Genomic DNA, 17,056 nt, shown 5'->3' with positions numbered 1-17,056 from the left:
ATAGTAACTTAATCTCATCATGTCGACTTCATTTTTTAACAATCCTGGTGTTTTATCTCATAATCATCACATTTAATCTCATAATTTAACTTCATGTCTCTTAGTTATAACTTTTGATTCTCAGTATTTTGATTTGCCATTAAAACGTTTGTTTAATCGAGCTCAGATATCAGATGAAGATTCCTGTCAGACAATCAGAGTTAATCACTGATGTTCTCGTAAACAACCACCAGAGGGCGACATGACTCCAGCAGGATTATTACCTCTGCCAGCGTTTAGTTTTCAGTACTGCACTACAGTACAGTTTAGAGGTATTTGTACTTTACTTGAGTATTTCCATGTTCTGCAGATATTTACTTTTTACTCCACTACATTTATTGAAAACACTGTTTTAGTTACTAGTTACTTTACAGATTACATTCTGCGTCAGAGCTGAATCAGCACTTTTTAACATTCATTTATTTGATCAATAATCAGATTAAAAACAACTCTTATATACTAATAAATACTCTCTGTCTGCGTGACTTTAACATTCACCACAGTAATATTTTAACACCATATTATAGAGAATAATAAACAAGATGTCTGCCCAGCAGGCTGCAGCACTTTATTAAAAAAGATAATAAACCATAAAAAGTGAGAAAATAAAAGTCATTACTGATTAAAAAGTCACATCTGGATCCATCTCATGATGGTAAACACCTGCAGCAGAACGATCACATGTTCCTCTTTATGATAAATCACATTTTATAAGTAACCAACATGTTTAAACCTCCTGATGGAAACAGAGTGTTAAATATAAATACATATAAACATGTGAGCCAGACTCCACCTGTGTTAAAGGTGACACACCTGTTTTAATAAATAAATAAATAAACAGTCTCGACTCTCTTGTTGCTAGGAGTGGCAGCCTCCCGCATCGCGCTCTCTGATTGGCCCGCAGTCCATCACCGCGGGCCAATCAGACGCCAGCGCGTCCGCCATGAGAATCCATGATGTTCTGTTTTTTTCATCATCATCAATACTACGATTCATCATCAGCGCTGATCAGATCCCCGCGCGCTCACATCGATCCTGACCTCATCGATACGTTCATCCTGATATCACAAGTGTTTCGTCACCACACGTCATCATCAGTCGGAGCAGATCAAAGTGATTAAAACAGCTGATCAGCCGTGTTGAGTTAACGGCCGCTGTGATGGCGGGCTTTCAGAGGCACGAGCACACACGGAACTTCCGGTTTCAGAGAGGCTCGCGTTCTTCTTTACAAAATAAAAGTCTGCGACGCATTTATGAGTCTGTACTGAGCAACACACTGATCTATATTCTTCTCCATGGACCCAACAACTAATCAATCAATAAGAAAATAATCAACATAAATCACATACATCAAATACTATGTTTAAATTATAAACACAAGTATTTACAGTATATATGTGTATATGTTGCATAGTACGATCCAAAAACATACTGTACATTAGAAATATGTACAACTATATGTACTAAGATTTAAGATTAAAGTCTTTAGTTTCTGTTGTGTCAAATCCCAATTCATTGAGCACATTCACAAGATGCACTCAGATGCACTCCGAACCTGCAGAGGGCGACCACACGCAAAGGAGCTGGTGGAACCCAAACTTTCAGCACGTGTTATTGGAGGGACCATATTCACCTGCGCACCCATTGAAAAAACAACTCTGAGTGTGGATGATGAGTTGAGATTAAGCCTCTCCACATCTTTTTTGGTTGAGTTAGTGAGTAACATGCAATTTAAGTTGGATAATTTTGCTTATGCTAATTTAAGCTTATGTACTTTATTGAAACTTTAATGTGAACTTAATAATTAAGTATGATGTTACTTTAAGTATGTATATTGTTACTTTAATCATTATATAAACTGAACTGTAGGATTGTTACTTTAATCACTGTTTTGAGAAGTTAATTTGAATGACTTTGTTTGCTTTGAGATTCAAGTAAACGTTAACATTTGTTCTTCAGAAATACTTTAAGGGAAAGTGTTTATTGGTGTTTATTGGAATTTATTTGAGACTAATTCATGTCTTTTCTGTTTATCTTCAAGGTTATCAACCTATTCCATTATTCTGTTTATGTCCATTGAAACCATCAAACCCAAAACCATCTTCAAGAAAATAAAATCAAAGAATAAGAAGAATTGAGTTGTCCTTTGCATCCTTCAACAGTTGATCAAGCAGTTTTTCAAGTTTGGGCAGAGTTGTGGTCACAAAAATCACAGAACTTGACAGTTTCATTGTATAAAACAGAGCAGTGAAGCTTCTCTGAGCTAAATACATAATATAAGATAACAGTTGTAATGAGGTTAGCGCTTCACTTCAGGTCTGTAAATGTTAGTTAACTATGTTTTAGTGACAAAACAATGTTTAGTCATTTCTCTGAATTTTACCCCAGTTATCACAAAATGTGTTAAACACATGATTCAATAAAGATTTTCTCATGATAAACTCCAACTGGATCCTAATGAACTTCTGCAGTTCAGTAAAGTCAAATTTATTTGGTCTCATTAGCAGAATATTATTACTAAATCATGTTGGGGTCATTATTTAATTTCAAAGACATTTAATAAATACATGACTTCATAATTACTCCCCTGCTGACCATTAAAGTTCACCTGTAAAATACACTACAAAGGTAGAGTTTTTAATGTGGTTGTGAACTCCTATCTGCTGTTCAGGAGTCTGATGGGAAAGAGAGTTGTTTAGTCTGGTGGTCTTGGATTTAACACGTCTGTACCTCCGGCCTGAGGGTAGCAGTGTGAACAGTCTGCTGGGGGTGGGTGGGGTCTTTGAGGATGGAGGCATTTCTCCTGTGGACTCTGTGGTGGTAGATGCTCTGCAGAGAGGGCAGTGGAGTCCTGGTGATCTTCTCAGCAGTCTTTACCGCTCTCTGCAGGCGTTTGCGGTCCATAGCAGAACCATACCACACGGTGATACAGCCGGTAAAGGTGCTCTCAACAATGCAGCTGTAGAAGTTGCTGAGGATCTCAGGCGACATGCCAAACGTCCTCAGCCTCCTCAGGACATACAGCCACTGTTGGGCCCTCTTTACCAGCTGTGTGGTGTTGAGTGACCAGGTGATAAGACTGTAAATAAGAGTGTTACCACTGGAATGAGTTGGTTCATGAACAAGCCAAATGCAGCTCCAATGAGCTTGAGCCAATTTGGCTTCATTAATATTAGATCACTGTCCACCAAAGCCTGACTGATTAATGATTTGATTACTGAGCATAAGCTGTACATGAAACCGCTCTGAAGAGCCGCTGGTTCTGAATTTGGAGCAGCCTGCAGTCTCATAACCAGACTCATGTAACATACAATACTTTTATAGTAAATATTCCCGGTAATGAACTGAAGGTATCACAATATATCCTTCCAGATTTCAAAGTAAAGGACGACGTCAGATAAAAAAATTTAAAAAACATTGTTTCCATAAGTAGTTCAAGATTCATATACTGCTGAACTAAGTACTTCTTTGTCAAAATCCTTACCAGAGAACAAGAATGAGTCTTTTCGTCCAACAGGTGATTTACTGGCTTGGCCGCAGCCACTAAATCACCTAAATCACTACCCCAGCAGGTAGTAGCGCAGAGCGCCAACCGCCCACCAGATAGCCAAGCACTCCTTTTCAATAGTGCTGTACCGAGACTCCCTCTCGGACAGCTTCCGGCTGATGTAAAGCACCGGGCGATCGACCCCCTGCACCTGCTGAGACAAAACGGCCTAGCCCCCTGTTGGAGGCATCAGTCTGTAGGAGAAAAGGGAGAGAGAAGTTAGGTGTGTGGAGAAGAGGCTCCCCACAGAGGGCTTGTTTGACCTTCTCAAACACCAGTCGGCATGGCTCCGTCCACTGGACCGGATCTGAGGCAGCCTTCCGGGTGAGGTCAGTGTTACATCAGTCATACGTCAGTCATGAGGCTCGTCAGGTCTGCAAAACAGGGAATGAACCGCCGGTAGTAGCCTGCCAGCCCCAAGAACCGCCTCACCTCTTTTTTCGTCATGGGTCTTATCTACCTGAGGTCGCACCGGCCCGCCACCCAAGTGGTACCCCAGATACCGTACCTCCCCCCGTCCAACCGCACACTTGCTTGGGTTGGCCGTGAGCCCTGCCTGCCTCAGTGACTCAGGCACCGCGGCCACCTGCTGCATATGCTTGGCCCAGCTGCCACTGTGGATGATGACATCATCCAAGTAGGCAGCCGCATACGCAGAATGCGGACGCAACACTCGGTCCATGAGGCGCTGGAAGGTGGTCGGGGCAGCGAACAACCCAAACGGAAGTGTAACGAATTGGTACAAACCATATGGGGTGGAGAAGACCGTCTTTTCCTTCGACCCTGGAGACAAGGGAAGCTGCCAGTAGCCCTTGGTCAAATCCAGTGTCGTAAAAAAGCGTGCCGTGCCCAACCGATCCAGGAGCTCGTCGACCCGAGGCATCGGGTAGGCATCAAATTGTGAAACATCATTAACCTTGCGATAGTCCACACAGTTCAAACGGAACCTCCATGAGTGGTTGTGCTCCACCAGTTCCTCCTCCCCGTCTGCAGCGACAGACAGCCTCGCGTCACCACTGAGCACAGCACACATATCCCATGTCCCTAATGGTCGTGAATGCACCCCCACATATTGCCCCACTAATTTATAAAACCCCGGCCAATCCATGCCCACAATCGGGGGTTTTGGGCACGGAACCTGATGTATACCCCCTTGAATCCTTACCGGAACACTGTATGTCCCTCGTGAACCGGGGGAGGGTGTAGGAGGGTCAGCAACCCGGATCACCTGGCCGACCTCCATGAGCGGGCACTCACGGTGGAAGTGTCCTGCCCCGACGCTTGAGGAGCCCCCTGGGGGTCAAGAGCAGCACCTGTAGTTCCCGGCTGGAAGCTGAGATGGAGGGAAAGCAAAGGGAGGATTAGAGCGGGGCAAAGGGGAGGGCCGAGTAGGCGTGTGATGTGGGGCAGGGGCCGTGGCCAGTGGTATGATCCTCCTGCGGGCCATCGTAGTCGGGCGTCCTGGAGCTGGAGGCTGACTCTCTGGCAGCTGGCCCTTGTAGTGGACTGCAAGATGATCCTCCGCGAGGACGATGGTGGCCGCCAGGTCCGGCGGTCGGTGACACCGCACCCATTTTGAAGTTCCGGTCGGGAGTCCCTCCACAAACTGCTCCAGCACGACCTGCTCGAGCATCCGCCCCTCACCAGCGGACTCCCCCGGCTGCAGCCAGCTGGTCGCACCGTCCTTCAGCTGCTGCGCGAATGGGACGCCCGGCGGACCCCAGCAGCACGGTCAGGAATCGACAACGGTGGTCCTCAGAGGAGTAGCCCATCCGGTCAAGGACAGCTTTCTTGACGGCTGGGAAGCTCCCCAAGCAGAGGCCGGCAGGCCTAGGGCTGCAGTCTGGGCATCCCCCGACAGCAAGGGAAACAGCCACATGGCCCACTCTGCCGCTGGCTCTGGGGGTCATCCTCCGCCGCCAGTTTAAGCAGGGCGATCCCTGAGAGCGAGGGAGAATGGGGAGATGGTGACCCTGCCCCCGACCGAGACAACAGCGACTGCAGCAGCTGAGTGTATGCCTCTGTTTGTGCGCTGAGCGCCTCTAGCTGCTGCCTGTTCCCGGTGCATCGCAGCGATCTCCCCCAGCATCTCCCCAGAGGAGCTGTTGCAGATCCGTCATCCCGTGCCTTAGCCTCCTGAGTCACGTTGGGTGTCAATGTAGCCTTTGCAGTGCTACCGTGGGTAATCTCAGCAGGAAATACGCACACAGTTCTTGGTTTTACACCCGGCTTTAATTGCTCACAGGCAATCACCATAAATCATATCACAAAAAGGGTCCGATCACGTCTTTAGTCGCCTGCCTGCAGCTTCATCCCGCTGCTCTCCTGTCCATCTCCCATCTGAGGTCCAGCACGCTACTACATTTAAAGGGAGATTGTGATTAGCAAATCATTACCAACGTTGCCACTCTCTTACCTGGCACTGCTCTCCTGAGCCCTCTCCACCTCTCTCTCTCCCGCAGCTGCACCTTGACCACACCCACCAAGTGTTACGATGGCTTGTGCTGACTGTTCTGCAGTATTTCCTGGAAACAGCTCAAAGTGAAGGTGCAGTTCAGTCCTGGTGTCAGTGGACGGTCAGCAGGAGGACAGTGACGACTGGCTGTGAACTGATGTCCTCCATGTGTTTCTGAAGTGAAGCTCATTAAAGAGGACTTTGTGCTTGTTGTAGTTGTGACAGGAAGATGAAGATGTTTGTGGTGTTTGTGATCCTCATGCACGGTAAGATAACCTTCCTCCCTCTGATCTGATCATCACCTCAGTCCAACGTCGTGTCTTTAATGTGGATTTGTGTCATCTTCACTTCAGTGTGTTTCCGCTCCAGGACCATGTTTTGTTCAGAGAAACACATGAAGAACAGATTGAAGGCAGCAGATGTTCACTGTGTCTTTAAACCCTGATGAATGTAGAAGACTGGACAGTCACACTGTCCTCACTTCTGTTCTTCAGGATTAGATCCCTGCAGCTCGCTCACATTCTGATGGCTCCTGTTAACAGACGTAATAATGCTGCTTGTCTTTAAACCCTGATCAATGTTCACTCAGTACAAATATAAATGCAGGATTGTTGCACAGGTGTTGTTTGGACTGCTCACAGTCAAAGGTCGCTCTAAGATGTGCAGTTTCATCACACAACACAATGAAAGTGGCGTGTTGGCTGCAGGAATGTCCACCAGAGCTGTTCCCGTGAGCTGAAGGGGATCAGACTGCACATGTCAGAGTGGCCTTTATTGTGACCAGTCCAAAGACCACCTGTGTAATAACCCTGCTGTTTGATCAGCACCTTGATATGCCACACCTGTCAGTGGGTGGATTATCTTGGCAGAGAAGACAAGCTCACTAACACACATTTTAACAAACTGCTGCTGAGGGAAATAATTCTTGTGTGCATAAAAAGTCTTAAATCTTTGAGTTCAACTGGTGAAAAATGGAGCAAAAACCAAAGTGTTGTGTTCATATTTGTGTTGAGTGTAGAAGACTGTGCAGTCACACTGTCCTCAGTTATATGGCCTGTTGCAGCAGCTGTACGGGGCAAAGTCCACACAAATGATCCATAGAAACTCATTTATTAGTTTGGTACTGAAGGTGTGTCATGTTGGATCGCACTACAGAGACGTCAGGTTCTTCTACTCCGGTCCAACCTAAACAAAATATTAAAAACTGTGAGGGCAGGAGCGCTTCATGACACATTCGTCTGTTGATTGTTAATTAAATCACTTCCTGTCTGTGAAGCTTCCTGTCTGTCAGCTTCTCGTAGGGAAGATGGGACCAATCAGTGCCAAAGTATTATAATGTGGCTGGTTTACTGTCATGGAAGTGCCAAGTTCAGATCGCTGAAACACGTCAGAGCTTTTGTTTTGAAGGTCTAACACAACCCTGCTGTGGCCATAAAGTCATTTGTTAGAGTTTCACAGAGTCCAGACACTTGAACCAAAATACTGTTGTGTCAAATATCAGTGAAAGCGCTTTTCTTCAGGCAGTGTTAATCACTGTGTTCTCTCTACACATTAGCAAAGAGGCTAACGGCTAAAACTAGCCAACGTTAGCTACCAAACACCAACACGAGGGAACATAAGGTGGACAAAGTGTTCTGCGACAACCTCAGTACAAAGGCTGAGGTTGTTATTCTAAGTGTCTGACAACATTACAGAAAATGTTTCTAAACAATAAGATCCTTTTTGTTTTCTTCAAGAAAAAAATCTCGATCTGAAGTCTGGAGACGTGAGTTGTGTCCTCATCGAGAAATCAAATCTGTCAAAATCAGTTAAATATTCAGCCATGACTTACAAAGACGTTCCTCGAGGTAAACTTCAAACTCCTCTCTCTCTCTAATTCATGTTTCCACCGTCGTCTTCATCATCTTTATTTGATCACATATCATACAATGTACAACATAGTGAAGCTGCAACTGTGCATGTAACCAGCAGTGAGCAACGTAGTACCGTTATTAATAATAATGATTTTATTTCAGCTGGTGCAACCTTCAAATGTTAGCAGCCCCTAAACTTAATCCTAAATAATAAAATATGAACAAACTAGACTACGCCTGAACTTAACAGACGTAATAATGATGCTTTGCTGACAGCAGCGTCACATGTGGATGTAGATGTTGGCCTTCATTCACACAGTCTGAGTTGAGCTTTAGCAGCACAGTTTACAGGCTGCACACACTGCAGAGGACCACATTCACTCATGACATGAAATAAGGCTGCTGTCATTGACCCTCTCTGTCTGTGTGACCTCACAGTTTCCCAGCATGCCTCAGCTGTGGCGCTGTATGAGGGGGACCCGTTTGTCCTGCTGCCCTGTGAGTCTCAGACTTTTGAACTGAACGAGCCCTCAGTGGTGTGGAGCCGCTACGATCTGGATCCTTCAACCGTCCACCAGCGTCAGCAGGAAGGTGACCAACTTAAAGACCAAAACCAGCTTTACAGCGGCCGAACATCCATGAAGACTGATGCTCTGGAAACTGGAGACCTCAGCCTCAACCTGACACAACTCCACCTCTCTGACAGTGGCTCCTACACCTGCACCGTCAGAGGGTTCAGAAGGGGGATAAAGAGAGAACTGAGAGTGACGGATGTACAGCTGCAGGTCAAAGGTCAGCAACTAACCCTAAAACCTACTGTAGATACAGGTCAGAGGTCAGAGGTCATGTTCTTTATGTTTCTGGTTCCCACAGAACGATTCCCATCCTGGGCCACAGCTCTCCTGGTTCTCCTGGTTCTCCTGGCTGTTGGACTTCTTGTTTCTGGAGCTCTTTTACTGCATTTTAGGCACTATTTCATGTCAGGTATGTCACTACTACTACACTACCCATCATGCACATGGGCAGCATCTTTACTCTGGTGGCTCCCTGACTGTTGAGACAGACTGTCAACAGTGAGTTCTGGGATTATAAGAGAAGGATGAGACAGTGAGGTCTGGGATTATAAAATAAGGATGAGACAGTGAGGTCTGGGATTATAAGAGAAGGATGAGACAGTGAGGTCTGGGATTATAAGAGAAGGATGAGACAGTGAGGTCTGGGATTATAAGAGAAGGATGAGACAGTGAGGTCTGGGATTATAAGAGAAGGATGAGACAGTGAGGTCTGGGATAATAAGAGAAGGATGAGACAGTGAGGTCCTGTTACCATCACAGTTCCTGCTGCTGTCTGTACAGCTGATGTTGTGGTTTGTTGTCCTCTCAGTCTACCAGGTGGAGGTGGATTCAGGGGCGGAGTCTGTCCAGCTGCCCTGCAAAACCACAGTTCACCTGCCTGAAGACGCCAAAGTGGAGTGGAGGGACAGATACGATAATAAGGTCCATGTGTATCAGAACGGCTCTGACCAGCCTGAACAACAGCGCAGATATTACAGAGGTCGAACAGAGATGAAGAGAAACCTGCTGAAAACTGGAGACCTCAGTCTGACCCTGAAATACCCCACAGACAGAGACAGAGACACCTACACCTGCACCGTCTACAACAGGGAGGAACACATCCTGATGAAGAAACAAGTGAAGCTGCAGGTCAAAGGTCAGTACTGTAGATACAGGTCAGTACTGTAGATACAGGTCAGTACTGTAGATACAGGTCAGAGGTCAGTACTGTAGATACAGGTCAGAGGTCAGTACTGTAGATACAGGTCAGTACTGTAGATACAGGTCAGAGGTCAGTACTGTAGATACAGGTCAGAGGTCAGTACTGTAGATACAGGTCAGTACTGTAGATACAGGTCAGTACTGTAGATACAGGTCAAAGGTCAGACTGACATCAATCAGCTGATTGATTTCCAATCAGAGTTGACAGTATTGATCTGAATGTGATGTTTTTATTTGATCCAGAAGAAAGTTGAAGGAACGAGCTGAAAGAAACAACAAATCTTTTCATCACTGAGAACAAAGAAATGCAGCTTTAATAGTTTGTATCAGTTATTGATTGATGATCAGTTCTCAGCAGATTCAACAAATCTTCACTTCCTGTTGAAGAACTTGATCAAAGAAAATGTTAAATTTGACGTCCAGAAATGTGAAAGTGACAAAGAGAAGCAACAAACAGCAGTTCAACACTGAGAGGAGACATTACTGTGAAGACCACAGGGACAAAACATCACAACACCATCAGGACTCTGATCATGTCCAACACCTTGAACACCTGGTTTTACTTCCTGTATTTCTGTCTGTTTTCCTGTTACCTGCTGGTCTCACCTGGTTCTGTCCTTCAGCTTTCTCTACTACTTTGTAATCAGTCAATAAAGTTATTCAAAACTGCTGCTGCTGTCTGTACAGCTGATGTTGTGTTTGTTGTCCTCTCAGACTGTCAGGTGGAGGTGGAGGAGGGGGAGGAGTCTGTCCAGCTGCCCTTCAGAACAACACCTGACCTGCCTGAGGACGCTACAGTGGTGTGGAGCTGCTATGAACCCTCAGACAGGACAGTCCACCTGTATCAGAACAGACCTGACCAGCCTGAAGAACAGGACCAGGATTACAAAGACCGAACAGAGATGAAGAAAGACCTGCTGAAGACTGGAGACCTCAGTCTGACCCTGAAATACCCCAAAGAGACAGACACAGGAACATACTGGTGTGAAGTCATCAAGGGCAGAAAAATCCTGAGAGAGAAAACAGTGGAGCTCAAAGTCAAAGGTCAGTATGAAGATACAGAGCAGAGGTCTGTGTGTCTGTCTCTGATTGGCTGCTTGTCTCTGGTTGGCTGCTTGTCTCTGGTTGGCTGCTTGTCTCTGGTTGGCTGTTTGTCTCTGGTTGGCTGCTTGTCTCTGGTTGGCTGCTTGTCTCTGGTTGGCTGCTTGTCTCTGGATGGTTGGTTGCTTGTCTCTGGTTGGTTGCTTGTCTCTGGTCGGTTGCTTGTCTCTGGTCGGTTGCTTGTCTCTGGTCGGTTGCTTGTCTCTGGTCGGTTGCTTGTCTCTGGTCGGTTGCTTGTCTGTGGTTGGTTGCTTGTCTCTGGTTGGCTGCTTGTCTCTGGTTGGTTGCTTGTCTCTGGTTGGCTGCTTGTCTCTGGTTGGCTGCTTGTCTCTGGTTGGCTGCTTGTCTCTGTCTAACTGTCCTCTGTCTCCTCTGCAGGGAGAATTCAGATCAAAGATGAAACAGTGGACATCAGGAACAGAAGCAGCTCCACTGATCCGACTCCTCTGATGGCTGATCAATCTGTCTGATCGGTCTGTTGGTCAATCTTTGATTATTGATCTGATGTGACTTTGGATCAGAGACTAAATGGAGGTGAAGGAGCTGATGGACGACGGATGAAGACAGGAGGAAGCTTCATCAGCTTCTTCTTCACTCTGACTCCTCCTACTGACTCTCACACAGTCTACACACTCATGTAGGAGATACACTAATGATAAATGTAATTTAAACACTCGTTAATGGGGCACCACCTCCGTTTTTCGTCTATTTGAATAATCCGGAGGTAATTAATCAAATTCGACTGGACAAGTTTAACTTGTATCAATTCTAATCAATTTCAGATTCAATCTCATACATGAAGTAGGTGAATTCTACACATATCCATCGGTTCTCCACATTAAAAACAAACCTGCACAGACAACGACATACGGTTAAATATGTTTATTGACTAAATAATTCAGGTTAAATAAATGAAATGGCAATTTTAAATGAATAACAACAGGTAACAGAAAATATGGAATAACTAAGTAATGGGTTATTAGTGGAATATGGGCTGATGGTGAGATTATGAGTTAGGTTGAAGCATTTAAAGATTACGAGAGTAATTTTTAATACTAACGAGACCCTAACCGAATTTCTTTTAAGCTAAAAGATATGAATCAGAGCCATATACACCATCTCATGTATCATGTGTGGATCCAGCTGTTGTGAGTGATGGAGAGCCTACTTTCCCAGCAGAGTTGCAGAGTCCGCGGCGGCGGATTCCCTCGGGTGATTAGCAGTCAGTCAGTCCCGGTTCAATGGCCGGGGGTCAGCTCGTCCGGTATCAGTCGGTTGGGCACCTCGGTCCGTTGTCTTAGGAAGAGGGCAGCTGGTCCCGTACCGATCCGGTGCAGATCTTGGCTCAATGCCCAGCGGGATGGTACCGCTAGCGAGCGCTGGGGGCTTGTCAAAAGAGTCTGTCTTTCGTTGGAAACCGCTTGCACGGTCTCGGACACAGCAAGTTTGCTGTAGTGTTTTGATGATGATTGTGATAAAGATGTTCTTCTTCGTTTCTTCGAGTGGTTCTCAGGCTCTGACTTTGTAAACTAGATTTAACTTCTTGAATAAAATAACTGAGGACGATACGTTGATCAGGCGGATCTTCCGTTGTTAGTTAATGCAAGGTAATCTAAATTAAGTTCACTTCTTCAAAAGCAGGTTACGATACTTAACGGTATAAAACAAATTAAAACAGAACTTTGTTCTGGTACAAACTTAATAAAAGAAGCTAATCAATACTGCGAAAAATATAAAGTGAGAAAAATCAACGCGTGAGCACTTCTGTTGAGATCGCTGTCTTGGAGCGTGTTTCAAAGTAAAGTAAAGAGCTTCAAAATAAGTTACAAAAGAAAAACTAAAAACAACTAAAAACTGAAAAACAACTGAAAAACTAAAACTGATAACTAACTCGAGAGACGTGATCTCTCCGTTTTATTATTTGCAAATCGAGGCGTGTCTAGGCGGGGCTTACGGCTTTTATCTCCAAGATTTAAACGTTACAAAACAGTACTTCACCTTCTCACAGATTCTCACCATGGCTTAATAGATGTACGTTGTCTATCATGAAAATGATTATGACGTGATTAAACATTAATTATACATATTCAGCTTAATACTTGTTAAAACAAAGACATATCAGAGTCATTTACTGGTTATAACCATGAACATATTAAACAGAATATTTCTCGTCCAACTGTACCAGGACTCACCACTGGAGGGCACTGTGGTTCCACCAAACACAAGACACATTTAAACATTAAACTTGATTTCAGTCAATCTTAATCGTAGAGAAACGGGAAAAAGATAAGTTTTATGAGCTTCTCTTACTGTTTCTTAATGTGTTAGAATTAAGATTGTGAGATACTGACTTAATGGTTAATTAGAAATGGTCTGAAATCTGGAAGAATACAGAGACCATTTGAATGGAATGCGACCAGATAAGAATACCAGGCATAGGTCGTAAATTACAGACGGGAGTATCACATAGAACAACTCAGCAGAAGGTGTCCGATGTCCACTCTGTGGGTGTTTGTGGATCAGAAGTCATAGAGACAGAGAGAGAAATAGGTAGAAAGTGATCAGGCGTGTTACTTAATCTGCAAATGTAAAGACATTGTATGAACACATTCTGATGCCATTCGTTCGTTCCGGTCCCTCCTGATGTGGAGAGAGTAGGTAACTTCATGCTCACTCAGACTGACCTGTGAGGGAAGGATTTATCTGTTTTCAGGGGAAAGAGAGTTCAGAAATGGGAGTTTAGTTGTAAATTAATTAAAACTGTCCTCATTTGAAGTCTTTATGGTCCAGAGAGGCACTGTCCTCTCTGCCAGGAGATAAGATGTGCCTGAAAGGCGCCTCCTTCATGTAAATCTTCTTCATCCAGATGAAAAGGGTTAACAAGAAAAACAGGCCTCAATGTAATGCAGAGGCGATGGACAGATATGTTCCTACACTCACTATTGATGACTATTGATCAGTGATGTCAGAGTGATGTCAGAGTGATGTCAGAGTGATGTCACATGTTGGTTTGGACTGAAACATGTGGTTTAGATCCTTTGAACTCTGACAGTAAAGTGTAAATACACCCTCAGATGTACAGACATCATGTCTCTGTAGTAACTAAATGTCTCATGACCTTCACAGAGTCTCTACAGATATAAAGAAGTCCAGTTCAGACTTGAAGGACCTGTGGCCCCCCGGCTTTAACCTCACATATAATCTTTACCTTTCTGTTCAAAGCATCGCATCTTAAACCTAAACCTCAGTTTGTGTCGTCATCATAGTTTTCTATAAACTGTGACTTTCTCTGCAGCTCTTTGTCAGACTCACCCAGACGCCCTGGTGTGCAGAGCGCCGACCTTTCAGCTGAAACAGATCCACTCTGTTATTCTCTGGTTTTATATTTACACTTTATTAAATAACACAAGAGACGACTTCTGTTCATTCATCTGGGATTTGTTCACTTCTCTACAAGGGACTCACACACCTTCATGCACACAGACTCACACACCTTCATGCACACAGACTCACACACAGACTCACACACCTTCATGCACACAGACTCACACACCTTCATGCACACAGACTCACACACCTTCATGCACACAGACTCACACACCATCACTCACACAGACTCACACACCTTCATGTACACAGACTCACACACCTTCATGCACACAGACTCACACACCTTCATGCACACAGACTCACACACCTTCATGTACACAGACTCACACACCTTCATGTACACAGACTCACACACCTTCATGTACACAGACTCACACACAGACTCACACACCTTCATGTACACAGACTCACACACAGACTCACACACCTTCATGCACACAGACTCACACACAGACTCACACACCTTCATGTACACAGACTCACACACAGACTCACACACCTTCATGTACACAGACTCACACACAGACTCACACACCTTCATGCACACAGACTCACACACCTTCATGCACACAGACTCACACACCTTCATGCACACAGACTCACACACCTTCACGTACACAGACTCACACACCTTCACGCACACAGACTCACACACCTTCATGCACACAGACTCACACAGCTTCATGCACACAGACTCACACACCTTCATGCACACAGACCTGCAGATCCCCTCTGATAATGATCAGCTGATATTATACAGTATATCTGGAGGACGTTCATGTAGATGCTCCATAATTAAGACTTTTTATCTCATAGTAACTTAATCTCATCATGTCGACTTCATTTTTTAACAATCCTGATGTTTTATCTCATAATCATCACATTTACTCTCATAATTTAACTTCATGTCTCTTAGTTATAACTTTTGATTCTCAGTATTTTGATTTGCCATTAAAACATTTGTTTAATCGAGCTCAGATATCAGATGAAGATTCCTGTCAGACAATCAGAGTGAATCACTGATGTTCTCGTAAACAACCACCAGAGGGCGACATGACTCCAGCAGGATTATTACCTCTGCCAGCGTTTAGTTTTCAGTACTGCACTACAGTACAGTTTAGAGGTATTTGTACTTTACTTGAGTATTTCCATGTTCTGCAGATATCTACTTTTTACTCCACTACATTTATTGAAAACACTGTTTTAGTTACTTGTTACTTTACAGATTACATGCTGCGTCAAAGCTGAATCAGCACTTTTTATAATTCATTTATTTGATCCACAGTCAGATTAAAAACAACTCTTGGGTTGGAAATGCCACATGCTAAGTTTTTTTATGTGAATACACAAACATTTGAATTATCCTGACAGTGTTTATACACTTTACATCACGTTGATACACAAACCAGTCAGTAGGTGGCGCTGTGCTGCTGCTGTGGATCCACTAGGGAGACTTCAGCTTCATGCTCTGCACATGCGCAGCTGAGAAACAAACGAGCACTGTCCTGAGCAGGACGGTAACTTTTGTCCTCTCTATATCATCCCACAGAAAATGTCTCTCTGCTACACAGGGCTTCCTGGCCTGTGTCCTTTGCTACTGGTCCAGATGTCTTCAAGGTCTGGTGCCGGTAACACGTGCAGTGGTGAACATGTTGAGTCCAGGCAGTTCTGACAGCAGCTGCACAGCCATTCATTGATGACTCAAGCGTTGCTCAGGAAGACTTTGTGGTAGCTCATCCTTTGGACAATATTTAAATGACATATCCATTTGGAGATCACAAGCTGTAATTTCCAGTTGAACCGCTTGGCATTTGACTGCACTGCTGCTGCCAGTAGACTGTAAAATGTATATATATATAAACAGTATGTGTTCATAAAATATTGTTTTGTTGGCAGTTTATATTTTTATTTTATTTATATTTATACATATTAACTGTAGCATTACTGGGTCTATCAGCAGCACCACATACGTATAACATGTATGGACATTGTATATATGAAATACCAATCATGAGCCATTTCATTCCACCTGTACAATGTAATATAGTCCAACTCAACATTTAACTGTGAGGAAGCTCATCATGTTTCACTTTGTGTTAACACTGTCCAACAGGACACAATCACACTGTGTATTATTGAGCTCACAGTGGGTGCTGGTGTTTGTTGGGACCCACAGATGAAGTCGTTCACTGTGGATTTCAAAATGGGCTCTGAACTGAACTCAGTTTCCCAGAATTCCCCAGTCTTCACACCGAGGTGCAAATTCAGCTTTGAGGTGCTATTGGTCAGAGAGAAAGACCCCCCACTGACCAGATAGTCAAAACTCCAGCTCCTTCCTGTGTTCTCTCTCTTCTCCACCTCTCTCTCCACGGGGCTGCATCCCCTCAAGATCTCTTCTCCTGGACTCTTCTGGGCCCAACAGCTGCTGAGAGCTGCAAGCTACATTTGCATTAGGCCCAAAGAACTTCTCCTCACTGCAGCAACACGAGGTCCTGCCAGTATTCCTGATCAGTTAGCACCAGCAGTTGTGATGCAAAGCTTGCCGGCTAACACCACAATCCAAGGAACACCAAGCAAGTTAGCACCGAGCTGCTATCCCTGCAAAGGAAAGGGGCGACCAGGTTCCTCCATCTGCTGTCTTTCATCAGACCTTGCAGAGCAAGAACAGCATTGTTCAACATTGGAATCCCAACCTTCTCCTGCTTGGCTCATCAGCCAAGGAACCACCAGCACCTTCTCTTCAAAGACTGGTAACGTTGAACTGGGCCTAGATAGCACATAGCATAGCACGGCTAAGCACAGGACTTTTAACTCTGGTTGATGTAATGCACATCTGTTCAATTTATGTGTTTGTTTTGGTGTTATTGTGATCTCAGGTCAGGTTATTGGTAGTTTG

At 44.5% G+C, this 17,056-nt stretch overlaps 1 protein-coding gene across 1 annotated transcript in view; it reads left to right on the top strand.

Moving 5' to 3' along the window:
- The first annotated feature begins 7,863 nt into the window (after positions 1-7,863).
- Positions 7,864-17,056, top strand: part of LOC141004000 (butyrophilin-like protein 2) — a 34,089-nt gene continuing 24,896 nt past the window's right edge. Inside the window, exons 1-4 of the mRNA XM_073475501.1 lie at positions 7,864-7,888; positions 8,333-8,686; positions 8,768-8,878; positions 9,278-9,604. Of these exons, the coding sequence (XP_073331602.1) occupies positions 7,864-7,888; positions 8,333-8,686; positions 8,768-8,878; positions 9,278-9,604 (817 nt within the window). The remainder of the gene's footprint in view (positions 7,889-8,332; positions 8,687-8,767; positions 8,879-9,277; positions 9,605-17,056) is intronic.

Source organism: Pagrus major, chromosome 10, assembly GCF_040436345.1.
Source record: "Pagrus major chromosome 10, Pma_NU_1.0".
NCBI classification, from domain to species: domain Eukaryota; kingdom Metazoa; phylum Chordata; class Actinopteri; order Spariformes; family Sparidae; genus Pagrus; species Pagrus major.
This window is presented reverse-complemented; position numbering and strand designations above follow the sequence as displayed.